Source organism: Erythranthe guttata, chromosome 3 (assembly GCF_056151865.1).
Source record: "Erythranthe guttata isolate IM_541 chromosome 3, IM_541, whole genome shotgun sequence".
NCBI lineage: Eukaryota > Viridiplantae > Streptophyta > Magnoliopsida > Lamiales > Phrymaceae > Erythranthe > Erythranthe guttata.
Window position 1 is genome coordinate 13,246,701 of NC_142535.1, and position 14,971 is coordinate 13,261,671.

The 14,971-nt window shown below is 33.3% G+C and overlaps 2 protein-coding genes across 2 annotated transcripts; both read left to right on the forward strand.

Annotated features, from left to right (window-relative positions):
• The first annotated feature begins 8,652 nt into the window (after positions 1-8,652).
• Positions 8,653-9,585, forward strand: LOC148771845 (uncharacterized). Its single transcript, XM_088815256.1, has one exon. The coding sequence runs from the start codon at positions 8,653-8,655 to the stop codon at positions 9,583-9,585; it is 933 nt and encodes a 310-aa protein (XP_088671382.1).
• A 675-nt stretch (positions 9,586-10,260) lies between these two features.
• LOC148771846 (uncharacterized) lies at positions 10,261-12,414 on the forward strand. Its single transcript, XM_088815257.1, has 2 exons — positions 10,261-11,729; positions 11,856-12,414. Exons 1-2 carry the CDS (start codon positions 10,261-10,263, stop codon positions 12,412-12,414), a joined length of 2,028 nt encoding a protein of 675 aa, XP_088671383.1.
• The last annotated feature ends 2,557 nt before the right edge of the window (positions 12,415-14,971 follow it).

Genomic DNA, 14,971 nt, shown 5'->3' on the forward strand with positions numbered 1-14,971 from the left:
TGAAATTTTACTGGTGTAACTAAAAATGCGGCTATTCGCTAAACACCATTCAAGTCTAAATCGAGGATCCATCAACGTACCATGCGGAACAGTAACATGTTTCGCTTAGTCGAGACCCGATAACCATTCCAGAATATTTAACCAACCGTGTCGGGATTAGATACAACTTGCTATTTTATACTTCGAAATGACTTTATCGAGTATGTCTGGAAAGAGTATCGGGATGGAAACTTGAATGTTTAAATTGTATCGTTGTAATTATATTGTAAAATGATTATTCATTGTTTTGTTTCTTTGTTTTGTTCCTTGAATTTTAAGTACTATTTAGGTCAACCACATTAATCCTCATTTTGATTGTCTATAAACTCAATATTTGAAATTATATAAAACTAATTAAGATTAATATTAGTAACTTATTAAACGTTACTAGAAATTCAAATTACCAATTAAAATACGACTTTTAAGATAATCAACGATAACCAGAAAAATAAACTATTATAATAACATCAAGATACTTAATCTGATAGACGCATTTCGGGGTGATAAACATCATCGTCAAAATTCAATGAACGAAATGACCTTTTTGCAATAATGGTATTTTATTGTTCAATCAGCCATGATTTCTTCTTTGGAGTTTCAATTAAGGACATGCTCGTCATCATAACCTTGATATATGTCTTAATCTCAATTATTTCTTGGTAATCCCTCATTATTTTTGCCATTGAATTAGCTTGTCTCGTGGTATCATTTACAATGCATTCTTGCTTTTGCTTTCTAGCCTTCTTGTGCCCCATCGGTCTTACATTACTGTTTGATGATTGTGGTACATTTTATATCTGGGAACTGAATCCCCTTCATCTTTATTCGGGCTAGAAAAATAATTTGGACTTGAATCATATTTTCACTTTGTGAAAAGCTGAACTTCGATGATGAATCTCCATTTTTTTACCATCTTGTCAAATTGTCTAGCAATGATCAAAGTTGTTTTTTTTTTTTTTTTTTCGCTCAGTGCTAACATATAAGAGTCTTGCATCATCCATATATGAAAATTTAAATTTAGCAAATAATAATATATTAAAATATCAAATTATAAATAAAATAGCATAACAGATCATAGTAAATAAAACTCACATTGTCGATTAAACTCCGCTTCCTGCCCTCAAATTTTTTGAACAGTACATTCAGCAAATCTTGTACAACTTTGATTGATTTTCGTCCAACTAGATTTAGAAGGTGTTTGGCTAAACTTATTTTAAACAGCTGATAAGCTCTTACCTCAGATAAGATGTTTTGAGAGCTGGTAATTTGTTGCGTCTTATTTTTAGAATTAATTTTTAGAGTGTTTGGATAATGAGCTTATTTCTTATTTTTACTCATCATAAGATCTTAAATAAAAAGGTAGGTTGGAGGTACTTTTTTAAAAAGATCTTATTTGCTCTCCAACAGATTATTTAAAAAAAAATTAAGGCCTTTTTAAACAAAATTACCGAACACTTTGGAAGAGCTTATAAGCCCTAAAACAACTTATAAGCTCCTTTTAACATCTTATAAGCTTAGCCAAGCACCTCTTAAGGCTTTTTATGTTCTCTTTCCACCTCTAACATGCACGAACTCATAAATTTATCTTGGATTCGGTTTCACATTGTCATCATTGATTATTTTTTCCCCCTGATCTTCATTAATTGCAATATAATATAGGCATAAAGCTATATTCTCTTCGAATAAAAAATTACAATCCCTTAAACTTTCTTCAACATTCTTCATTCCTATAAAAAAATGATAAAAAAAATAAGAGAGAAAAAAATTAACACAATTATAGGTCAAAATATATTAAAAATAAATATAATATAATTTTAAATATAAAATAAAATCTCCTAAAAAAACTAAAAAAAAAAAAACAAAACTTAAATACTAACATAATCACACGCAACCCACCTTCCAAAACTGCTAAATAAATGCACCCAACATTCACGCATCAGAGATCCATCCACAAAAAAAGAGAAAAGAAAACAAAGCTCAATAATTATGACAAGCCATTGACACACAAAATAAAAAATAAAAAAAATAAATAATAAAAAAATAAAATGTATTAATTCATTAAAATTAAAGAATGTTTGGATGAAATTGAAGAATGTTTTGAAGAAGTGAATGAATAAGGTGAAGTTCACTCAGGTATTTATATTTTTTTTCATCTTTTATCATACAGTTGGAAGTCCAACGGTCATTTTTCTTTGTTGATTCAAATATTTATTTTTTAATTCAAAATTTGTTGATGAATGTATAGATTTCTGAATTATGCAGCTCTTTGATATGAGTGCAATCAATGCAAATCAACCCATAGGTTATGCGGTTTTCTGTTACTTCTCAATTCTAAATAACAAGTATTGGAGAATGTTAAGAAATGCTCGTTGTGTTATAATTATTTCGTGCAAACTAATTATTTATTTGTGTCCGACTAATCTTAGATTCAATTTCAGATATTGTTTTATAGAGATTTTCAACAGTTAATGAAACCGTTATAGATGGACACACATTTTAAAGTGGTTCGGATACAATTGTACTCTACATCTACGGGGACCTGCAAACGCAATTTACAAAAACTCCCTCTTTGTTGACGTCGTTCTTGTATACTACTTCAAATTATAAATCTTCGCGGTTGAAATCCCTTCAACGCTGAATCCTTCAGTCGGCGGATCGAACTTCTCCCTTAAAAGAAGCAAACCTTGGATGTGGTTTTTCTTTTCGAATAATAACGTGCATAGGGAGCAGCTAAACAAAAATAGCAGAAAATTGATTTCTCTCTAACAAAAAGGACGACGTTATATGCGTCTGTCCTGCTGTATTTATACTCCTTTAAGTCGATAAGAATCCTATAAAGAATTAGAGTTCATTAGGGTTATGATTTTTTTTTTTACGTAAAGGACATGAATTGTAAAACAAGGGAAATTCCTTGTAATAAAGGTAACTCAACATATTAATTAATTAATGACAAAATAAGGAATTAAAAATAAAGGAAATTTCCTTATCTTATGATAGGGCTTATTCAGACTAGAGGAACGAGTCTTTTCATAAGTGTTCCTTACAAAGTCAGAATCCAGAGGATTCTAACATGTTGGATGATTGCAATGAATGAGTATACCCATTTTTATTCAACGCCAGCTCCTTAATGGATGGTGATGATCATCTTGATTTAAAGGCTACGATTAAGTCATACAATCTCCTACCAAATATATACAAAGGAAAATCCTCTAAGATCTCTACATTAATGGGAGGATTCTAGAAGATATTTTAGAATCATCTACTCTTGGGTTTGATCTGGCAGCCCTCGTCTTGGGCTCATTTGATGGGTCGACTGTAACACCTTAGTTCCAAGGCACACTGGACATTAAAGACAACTTCCACCTTTCTTCATATCCTTCACCTAATTTAGGTGTTTTTAACCTCCGAACTTAAACCACTATATCATCATTACACCTAAAATTATGATGATTTGGTTTTAGTCTTTCATTGTGGTCAAACCATATATCACCATATTACCAAATCCTATATTTTCACCAATTTTTTTGAGAAATTTGCAACTTATATCCTTCCACTATTTTATCCTTTTATTCTCCAAATCTTATTTTTCCTATCAAATATAGAAATTAAAATATGATTCAATGTAATTAACACCATTTTGTAATTAGCATATAAAATTATTATATTAACTAATTAATATCATGTGATTACCAATTTATAAACATATTTATACAAAATATATTAGAGTTATTTAATGAATTAGTGTTCAAAAGATAAGGGCAAATAGCAAATAGGCCCATTACTAGGACACTTGATTCAAAAAGGGACATCCAACTTTTTTGTCTTGCAAATATTTCCAGCTCATTCAAACTTATTTGCAAATAAAGAAACCCTTTTATATATACCAAAATTACCCACAATTCGTTGAAACACAATTCAACTCCAATTTCATGATTTACATCCCAATTTAGCCAAATTTCATCATTAACCAATTTTGACCATAATTTCAATTTGACCCCAATTTTAATCCGCCACCACCGGAGACCGTCGGTTTCCGACGTTCACTTTTTTTTTCGAATTTTTTTTTTATGAAATTGTTTTCCGGTAGGTCAACCGTCGTTGACCGCTGGGTCTCTGGCGTTGAATTTTTTTTTTTAATTTTTTTTCATAAATAAAATAATTTAATTAATGTTACTGTCTTGGCTGCTAAATTACTGTCTCCAGCAGTTATTTAACTATCGGAGACAGTAATTTAACTCTTAATTGACCTCTTTTTCTTAAATTTTTTTAATTAATATTACAATCTTGGCTGCTAAATTACTGTCTCCAGCAGTTATTTAACTGTCGGAGACAGTAATTTCACTATTAATTAAATGTTTTTTCTTAAAAAAATACAATTAATATTATTGTCTTGGCTGCTAAATTATTGTCTCCATCAGTTATTTAACTGTCGGAGACAGTAATTTAACTGTTAATTGATTTTTATTTTTATTTTTATTTTGAAATTTTGGTTTTTTTTTAATTATTTTAATTAATATTACTGTCTTGACTGCTAAAATTATTGTATCCAACAGTAATTTAACTGTCTGAGACAGTAATACTACTGTATTAATTAATTTTATCGTCTTGACATGCACTTTTGCAGTCTTCGACTGTAATATTATTGTCTCCGACCGTAATATTACTGTCTTATGCAATAATATTACAGTTTGAACAGTAATATTAGTAATGTTACTATTCGGTAAAATAATATTCATAATATTACTTTGTCCCAAACAGTAATATTATTGTTTAAGACAGTAATTTAGAAGGCAAGACGGTAATATTAATTAAAATATTTTTTTCTAAGAAATTTCAAAATTTCAAAAAAATTTTTTGAAAAAAGGTCAACGTTGGAGACCGGCGGTTAACGGTGGTTGACCGGTTGGAAAAAAATTTCAGAAAAAAATTCCAAAAAAAAAAGTCAACGCCGGAATCTGGCCGGGGAAAAAAATCAGAAAAAAATTAGTTTCTGAACAATAAATTATTTTGTCAAAAATTTATTAAAATGGGGGTTAATGTAATATATTTGTTTAAATTCGGGGTCAATATGTAATATTAAGGTTGCTAGAGCATAATGGATGGAATTGACAAAAAATATATTATGGAGGCTATTTTTTAGTAAAGACCTGGGGATGGGTTTATTTGAAAGACTGTTTTTTTTTTACCAATTTGCATTTAAGTATCTTGTCATGGGCCTTTTTTGCTATTCGCCCAAAAGATAAATACATTTTTTATTATTACTAGGAAGGTGAACGTGCGTTGCACGTCCTGTGTTAATTTATTCAGAATTTTTTTTTTTTTTTGCATTAGTTTGACATATTTTCAATCAAAATAATAATATATATTAAAATATCAAAGTTATGAGTTGTATTGATAATATTTTTCATTAGTCAAAGTTTATCGTGATTTTTTTTTTCAAAATCTTGACGCACCTCATTATCGATCATCATCATTAGAAAATGTTATTTACTTTTTTTTTCTTTTTCTTATATATATCAGTTTTTTTTTCTGCAACCTCTTCTTAAAACACTTGGACAGATAGTTATTGTTGTCATTATTTTTCTTTGTGCTCTATGCTCAGTGAGAAAATAAAATTTATTGAATGTACGTTACAAGATAGGGTAAATTACAAACACCCCCTGAGGTATGGTCAAATTACAAAAACACCCCTCTTGTTTGGATAATTACAACCACTCCCTCAACTCCTCAAATTTAGTGGAATCTTCGAGATTCTATGGAATATTATCACTTTTGTACCCGTTTTATCTCATTCAAACTCTACATTATGAAGCAAGATGATCGTAATATGTGATTGTTAGCTTGTATATGTCAGTTTGTGGTGCATTGTAAACTGTATTTTTACACAAAAGGAGTACGAACTAGAGCACATTTTACGGAATCTAGATGACTATGTTGAATTTGGCACCACAAGGGTGGAGGTCTAAGAAAAAATCATAGTTGAGGGGGGTAGATATAATTATCCAAACAAGAGGGTTTTTTTTGTAATTTGACTATACCTCAGGGTCTAGTTTTGTCTAATGTTACACTGCATCATGTTTAAATTCATAATTTGTACTTATATTTATATTCATTATTATATTGAACATTTTTTATTTTCTTTATCTAGTTTTTTTCTCTCAAAATCTTGAAGCGCCTCATCATCAATAAACATTAGATAATGTTATTTACCTATTTTTTCTTATATGTAATAATTATTTTTCTTGTAATCTCTTTCCGGAATACCCATAATATTGTTTTGGATATATTATTATTGTTATTAATTTTTTTCGTGCTCTATGGTCAGTGTAAAAATAGATTTCATTGGATGTTACAAGCATAGGTATTTGTCGTTTTTTATTTATCTTCTCCATTTGAATAAAAAATATGTTGGTAAATACTAAATACTTAATATTATTAATATTAAGTATTCTTATTCCATAAATAGTACTTGAATCAGAATTACACACAGATCTGTATGGTACAATTAACATTAAATATAATTTTAAATATTCTATTGACTTAATATACTTATTCAATCATTTTTTTCTCTCGTGTTGAGAGGCAATTTTTCTCTCTTCTTCGGAGGCTTGTGTTGATGCTATCTCCTTCTATCTTCATCCTTTTTGATCTTGTCTTCTAGGGATCTGGCCGATTCGATCCTGTGCTATTATTTTATCAGTTTTTTTTTTACTTGTATTTTGTTTTTCTGTTTAGGGTTTTGTTGCTATGGTATTTAGCAAGGTTGTAAAAAGCGGTAATCGGGTCCGAGTTGGTCAGGCACCGACTCACGATTAATCTGTGCGGCGGTGATTAATCGATGATAAATCGGAAATAAATTGGTTTTTAAAATTTAATATAATATATTTGTAGATATTATTTATAAATACTCAAAACATAGATAAAAAATATTTAAACATAGTTATATCTCCATCCAGGGCCGGCCCTGGCCCAGGGCGAACGGGGCCCAGGCCCAGGGCCTCACTTTCTTTAGAGGCCCAAAAACAAGAAAACATTAGTTATATTATTATGTAGTTTATTTATTTATTTGGCTATTTCTTTTCCATTTCTCACGTGTTGAAGACTCCATGTGACTCCACCACCACCACTCTCTCTCCTATCTCACATCACTCTTAATTAAATGCACCATTATTATGTGGTATTGGGATCAATAAAAATAGTTTTAATTTGTAGATTTAATAGTATGTATTTTATACCCTACATAATCTAATTGTTCATTAGTATTATTATTAATTCATTGTAAATATAGATGATTAAACTATTAGAATAAAACTTTATTTGCTAAGGTAATTTCACCATTATTTATTATTATGAGTTGATATTTTGAATTCACATTGTATCTTATATTTTCTATTATTAAAAGAAAAAAATTTATGCCCTTCAAATATAGTTGTGAAATACAAAATGAATATTGGTACTCTTCTTTTGATTTTTATATATATATTTTTTTTTTGTATTTAGAAAATATTTTATGCCTTTGATATATAGTTTTTTTTAGCTTGGCCTTAATATATAGAACAAAATATTTGGTAGAAATAATATAGATTTAATTTTTTTAATAGGCCTGATATATAGTTTTTTTTAGCTTGGCCTTAATATATAGAACAAAATATTTGATAGAAATAATATAGATTTGATTTTTTTTAATAGGCTTATAATAAGGGCACAATTTTTTTCTTTTCGCCCAGGGCCTCTAAATTTCCCGGACCGGCCCTGTCTCCATCATGTATATATTCTAATAACATAATAAAAGTTTAATAATAATAAGATCATAATACATAAATATCCTTATAAAATATAAATAAAAAGGTAATTTTTTTGAATTTACATACATTCTTGGCATAAATCATTAGTTCTTTAACAATAATAATTAACATAAACAAAATAAAGCATAAACTCCTTTTTTTAATTAAAATTCCAACTTTTATTTTGATTTATAAAAATAAAAAATAAAAAAATAAAAAAAAAACCGATTTTTGACCGATTTTTTGCCGATTTTTGCCACCAAAGTTTGACCCGCCTTAAAGGTTTGACCGCCTCGGACCGCCTCAGACCGCCTCGGGCCGCCTCAAACCGCCTCACACGCAAAAACCGATTTTTCAAACCTTTACACTAAAATCGTAAAGGTTTTGGACCGCCTCCGCCTAGGCGACCGATTAATCGGCCGCCTCGGCCGATTTTTAGAACACTGGTATTTAGTCTAATTTCACTCCCCTCAATATTCTTTAATCCACTATCTCCCGCTATCCCTTTTCAGATCCCTATTAACGGCACCGCTAGACTCGTTTCGATTGTTACCTACTCCTTTGTCTATCTCTCATCATCAATATGGACGGTGTCTCAGAAGCTACGGCTAGAAACTTCCGTCTCGTTAAAGAAGAAGAGGTGGGTCTGACTCTTAACGTTAATTATGGAGCGTTTAGGGTTCAACCCCAAACCCAATGAGTTGTTTATTCTGGAATTGTCAAGGGCTCGGGGCTCCTTTGACAATTCATACACTTGGAGATATTCTCCGAGTACATCGTCCCCAATTGGTATTTCTCTCAGAGACGAGGGCAACATCGGCGTATATTGATGAAGTTGAAAGCTAAATGGAACCTTTTTGGATTATGTGTGGATAGAGTTGGAATGTCAGGTGGCCTGACCTTGTTATGGAAAAAGGATGTTCTGGTGCATCTTATTAGTCTTTCAAGTAATCACATTGATGTTGAGGTTTTGAATAGTGGTGGTGGGAATAAATGGAGAGCTACGGGATTTTACGGATTCCCGGAACTTAGCCGCAGACACCTTTCCTGGGATCTTCTTCGAAATCTTTGTCTTGCTCGCGATCTCCCTTGGGTTCTCGGTGGAGATTTCAACGAAATCTTAAGCAATAATGAAAAAGAAGTGGGTAATCAACGACAACCATCGCAAGTGGCTGCATTCCAAGAGGCTTTGGAACACTGTAATCTTGTAGATGTCGGGTTCGAGAGCTTTCCTTTCACGTGGTCCAACAGACAGGTGGCCCCTGCAACAGTGCGTTGTAGCCTCGACAGAGTGTGTGCCACTAGTGAATGGACTACCTTATTCCCGAATGCCCGAGTTCAGCATTTGAATTTCGTTGGGTCAGACCATTCACCGATCTTGCTCACCTGGTGTGCCCCGAGGTGGTCGAACTACCAAAAGAGGAAGAGACCCTTTCGGTTTGAAGTCATGTGGACGAGAAAAGATGAATGTGAAGAAATTATCAAACATCAATGGGCTGCTAATACTTTCGGAGATCCAGTGGAAGAGCTTATGCATAAAAATGATGGGTGTCGGCTCGCACTCATCGAGTGGAATAAAAACACATTAAAACAGCCCCGTCGAAGAATTGAAGCGATCCATAAACGGCTTCAAGTTTTGGATACGACGACACGGACAGAGATGGGGTTGGAAGAGGCGAGGACTCTACGGGCTGAGTTAGAAAATATTTATGAGGATGAAGACATGTATTGGCGCCAGCTAAGGAATGGATTGGATCCGTGAGGGCGATCGGAACACAAAATTTTTCCACGCCAAAGCCTCTACTCGAAAACGTATTAATCGTGTGGATAAAATCCGTGACAATTTTGGTCAATGGAAAGAAAGGGAGGAGGATATAGAACATATCATCTTAAGATACTTTGAGGATATTTTCCAATGTTGCGCACCAGATAAGAATGAGATAGACGAAGTACTGGCAAACATCGAAACTAGAGTCACGAGCGACGCCAGTCAAACATTATCTTTGTCTTTTACTACAGAGGAGGTAACCCGAGTCATTTCACAAATGGCTCCTCTCAAATCCCCCGGCCCTAATGGCGTCTCCGTTATTTTTTACACTAAATATTGGCATATTTTGGGGTCTGATGTCTTGTCATGTGTTTTAGAATTCTTGAATAATCATAAACTTCCACCGAAATTGAATTTTACCTTTATTGTCCTTATTCCGAAGGTAAAAAAACCAGAAAAAATGTCCGACTATAGACCTATTAGTCTTTGCAATGTCATATATAAATTCGGGAGCAAAGTTATTGTTAATAGACTCAAAAGTGTCCTTAATGATCTTATCTCCCCTATCCAATCTGCCTTCGTACCCAAGAGACTAATCACCGATAATGTTCTTGTGGCCTTTGAGATAAACCATTTCATCAAACTTAGCTCTATCGGAAAACAAATTATATGGCTATTAAACTTGATATCAGTAAGGCATACGATAGAATTGAATGGATTTTCCTGCGCAAGATCCTCACTAAATTTGGAATCCCCGCTGATTTTGTTGAGCTGGTTATGCTATGTGTTTCTTCTATCTCTTATTCGTTTATATTTAATAGCTCACAGATTGGATCATTGCACCCCTCGAGAGGTCTTCGGCAAGGTGACCCTCTCTCCCCTTACCTCTTCATCTGTTGTACGGAAGCTCTAATTGCAATGATCACTAATGCGGTGGATAGAAGAGACCTGCAGGGAGTGAAGGTGGCTCCGTCACCACCCGTGGTATCAAATTTATGTTTTGCAGACGACACTCTTATTTTCAACCATGCCACCGAGGGTTATGCACAAAATCTGAAGAATATTCTTAATCAATATGCTAGAGTGTCGGGCCAAGAGATTAATCTAGACAAATCAACAGTGATGTTCAGCCCCTCGACCCATCAATCTCGACGGGATGCCATTTATAACATCTTGGGTTTTAAAATTGTTGATCGGCACGAAAGATATTTGGGGATGCCTGCCTCAATGGGAGAAACTCGAAAGGAGGTTTTCTCTCATCTCCGGGAGCGTGTTAGGACGAGAATCAAAGGTTGGGGAGAGAAGTTTCTATCTAAAGCTGGCAAGGAAGTGCTTATTAAGGCAGTTCTTCAAGCTATCCCTTCTTATATTATGAGTTGCTTCTTACTTCCGCTGGGCTTGCTCAAGGAGATAGAATCGACTATTAAGAGATTTTGGTGGAGCAATGGCAACACTAAGAGTATGGCATGGAAATCTTGGAGAGAGATGTGCAAACCGAAGAACGTGGGTGGTATGGGATTTAGGGACATGGAGTCTTTAAATATTGCTTTAGTGACTAAGCAAGCTTGGCGCCTCTTATCATGCCCTAATCTTCTCCTCTCTCGAATTCTTCCAGCCAAATATTATCCGCATGGTCACCTCTTCTCGGCAGGAGTGGGTAACCGGCCATCGGCTACCTGGAGGAGTATTTGGAGCGTTCTACCTCATCTTAGAGCGGGTCTAAGAAAAAGGATTGGAAATGGGGAAGATACGGCTCTTTGGGCAGATCCGTGGCTAAAAGATGGTGGCAAATTTTGTATTATTACAAAGCGACCACCTGATTCGGTATTTCCGAACCGAGTTTCCGATATCATTAATCCCATCACTAGAACTTGGGACTTGAATCTTATTAGAGGGATCTTCTGGCCAGTCGATGTAGATCGAATCCGATCTATCCCGGTTGGCTCTTCTTTCGCTAAGGATCGATGGACTTGGCATTTCTTCAAAAATGGCAAGTTTACGGTGCGATCGTGTTACTATCACTTTCTCTCAGAATGGTCCAATACACGAAACCATTTTTCGTATAGCGGGACAACGAATTTGAACTGGAAAATGTTGTGGCGTCTGCCGATTCCACCAAAAATCCGCATTTTCACTTGGTGACTGTGCTCGAACGTTTTACCAACCAAAGCGGAATTGTTTCGCCGGAAAATTACTCCCTCTCCGATATGTGATCATTGCCGAATAGAGGTGGAGGATCCCCTACATGTAATTTTTAAATGTAGGGGTATAGATAGAGTTTGGAGGTCATCTCCTTTTGATAAACTCACGCCTACAGATTTCGCTTCTGTATGGAATTGGATGGAAAAGTTGCACCAATCCTTGAGTGCGGACGATTTTCACCTCACGATTATTATAGCATGGAAAGCGTGGGATATTCGAAATAAGGAATTTAAGGGCGAAAAAGGGGTTGCGATGGACGAGGTTGTACAATGGTCTCGCGCATACCTTGATGCTTTCAATCTTGCACAACTGCCATCAAACACAAAGATGAGCCTTCCATTACCTAGTGTGTGGCGTCCACCTCCCGTTGGGGTGGTGAAGATTAATTTTGACGATGCCTTACCTAGGGGAAAAAACTGCTATTCTGTGGCCATTGTTGCGCGAAACACCGACGGGAAGAGTATAGGGTGGCGGGTAGACACGATTGATGGTTCACTCTTGGCTGTTGAATGTGAAGCTATGGCGGCTCTAGCAGCTGTTAAGATGGCGAAGGATTTTGGGTGGACTTCGATCATAGTGGAAGGGGATTGTCTCCAAGTTATTCAAGCGCTTCGGAATTAAGATTGTGACGGTTCATCGTTTGGTGCGTTGATGGAGGACTGCCTCCAGATTGCCAACTCTTTAGAATCATGCTCATTTGTTTTTATTAAACGGTGTGGTAATAGGTTAGCTAATGGTTTAGCTAAGATTTTGCATAATCATTGTATTTCTGGAATTGATCTTCTCCAGAAGTTGTGGCTATTGCCTAATGATAAGTTCATTTTTTTTTTCTCAAAAAAAAAAAATATACTTATTCATTAGAATTTTAATTGTGATAATTTTTGCATTAATACTATCATACTATTTTCGATTGTAAAAATAATTGAGAATATTTTTACGCCTAATTAATTGATTAAGCATTTTTATTTTCCAAAGTCAATTAAGTCGAGTATACTAATTATTTTTAGGATACAAATTTATTTTCATAAATCAAGTAAATGAATTATAAAACAATCATAAATATAAATTATTGCAACGCAATATAAGATATTGTGCATGTTCATAGTTCTCAATGCATATATATGTGATAATCCAGCGAGACTCACGAGTTTTGTATTTGACTGAAGCATATTGCTCTTTCTATATGGGTTGTTCAATTGCTCCATCGAATTCAAAATAATGTGGAGTTGGAATAGAAACAAAGTCAGATAAACTGACTCCTAAATTAAAGGTGAAGAAGACTTTTCATTCACATGCTATGCAGGAAAAATTCTCAAAAGCTTGCAAGAATAAGGATTCCATTTATCCAATTCCCTAGCCTTTTTTCATTTTTTTGTTAAATTTGGGTCGTTTAAAGTCGGAGTGAATGAAATAAACATTATACAATATTTTTATAGAGATAAATGTTAAACCCTAAATTATAAACCGTAAATATGTACGCCAAAAGAATTAAATCATTAAGTTGAATAATATCGGAAAAGTGCTAAAATGCTATATCTCGAGGATCCAATCTAGAATTATGTCTTTCAAAAATTTTAAAAAATCCTCAGTAATTGAACAAACAATATGAATCTCATCCAATTTACTGATTCAAATTGTAAATAAAAAAAGGGTAAATTACAAATACCCCCTGAGGTATGGTCAAATTACAAAAACACCCCTCTTGTTTGGATAATTACAACCACCCCCTCAACTCCTCAAATTTAGTGGAATCTTCGAGATTATATGGAATATTATCACTTTTCTACCCGTTTTATCCCATTCAAACTCTACATTATGATGCAAGATGATCATAATATGTGATTTTTAGCTTGTATATATCAGTTTGCGGTGGATCCGAAATTGTAGTTTTACACAAAACGAGTACAAACTAGAGCACATTCCACGGAATCTAGATGATTATGTTGAATTTGGAACCATAAGGGTGGAGGTGTAAGAAAAAAATCATAGTTGAGAGGGGTAGATGTAATTATCCAAACAAGAGGGGGGGTTTTGTAATTTGATCATACCTCAGGGGGTGTTTGTAATTTACCCATAAAAAAATGACATGATGAGCAAAAAATTAAGTCGGGGCCTTATTATAATCTCAAGAACTTTCATTCAAATTTGGAATTTGTGCCCAGCCTCAGGCCTTAGTATATTTGTTATTATACCCAAATACTTATGTAATCAACCCAAGAAAATAATATATAATAAATAGAAGCAAACACAAAATGGTAAAATAACAAATCATTAATAATAGACTTCACTTGTATTTTTCATAATAATCATCAAATTCCTTCCCGTCACCATGCATGTCGGCATTCATGGTCAGTTTATTGAAAGCCAGTAAATAATAAAGTAGAGCCCAAAATGCGAGGAGCTACCTCTTAAAACCCGATATTCTATGTTGCCACCGGTGGTCCCTGTCCGATTCTCCACATCTTTTACGGCCGGTGATGGTGTCAAGGTGGATCATATAACCTTAATTTGTGTCCAACATAAAATGGATTAGAGAAATAGATGTTATTTTAAATGTACATGTTAAAGGCTGCAGAGATGAGCCTATGCAAATTCCAAAATCAATAAAGTTGCTATTAGTAAAATATTTAACAAATATTAGGAATTAGGTCAACAGTCATTAGGAATTGAATATTTTTTAGATTGTTAGTAAGTAATAATGAGATTTTCATAACAATTGAGTATTCCTGAATTATGAAAAACTTATTCCATGAAATCTTAACATTTTTTATTATAAATAAATAAGCAAATTATTTGTTTATTTATATTAGATGTGCTTATAATCTTATATATTAGTCAAAATTTTGACAATAATCTTCAACTGAAGAAATTTGACACTAATTACATAAAAATATTTTTAGATTATATTTTAATATTAGTAATCTAATAAAAACTAATTTTAAAATTTCGGGTTTGTTTCATTTTATTTTTCATTAATGCTATAGTACGTGCATTTGGATGATTTGTAAGAAAATGATCCAAACTATATTTGCTAATAGTTAATAATTTAATTTCATAGGTCACTATTAATTTCTAATAATTAAGAAGTGTCTATTACCTAATTGTCCTTCAAAATTTGACATATTCATGGGAACTTTTTGTCACTTCAAAAAATGGAAGAAACCATCCTAAGATTCCT

Coding starts and splice junctions, on each gene's coding strand:
- LOC148771845 (XM_088815256.1), top strand. CDS start 8,653: ATGAAGTTGAAAGCTAAATGGAACCTTTTTGGATTATGTGTGGATAGA.
- LOC148771846 (XM_088815257.1), top strand. CDS start 10,261: ATGGCTATTAAACTTGATATCAGTAAGGCATACGATAGAATTGAATGG. Junction 11,730..11,855: donor AAAATCCGCATTTTCACTTG/GTGACTGTGCTC, acceptor TTTTAAATGTAG/GGGTATAGATAGAGTTTGGA.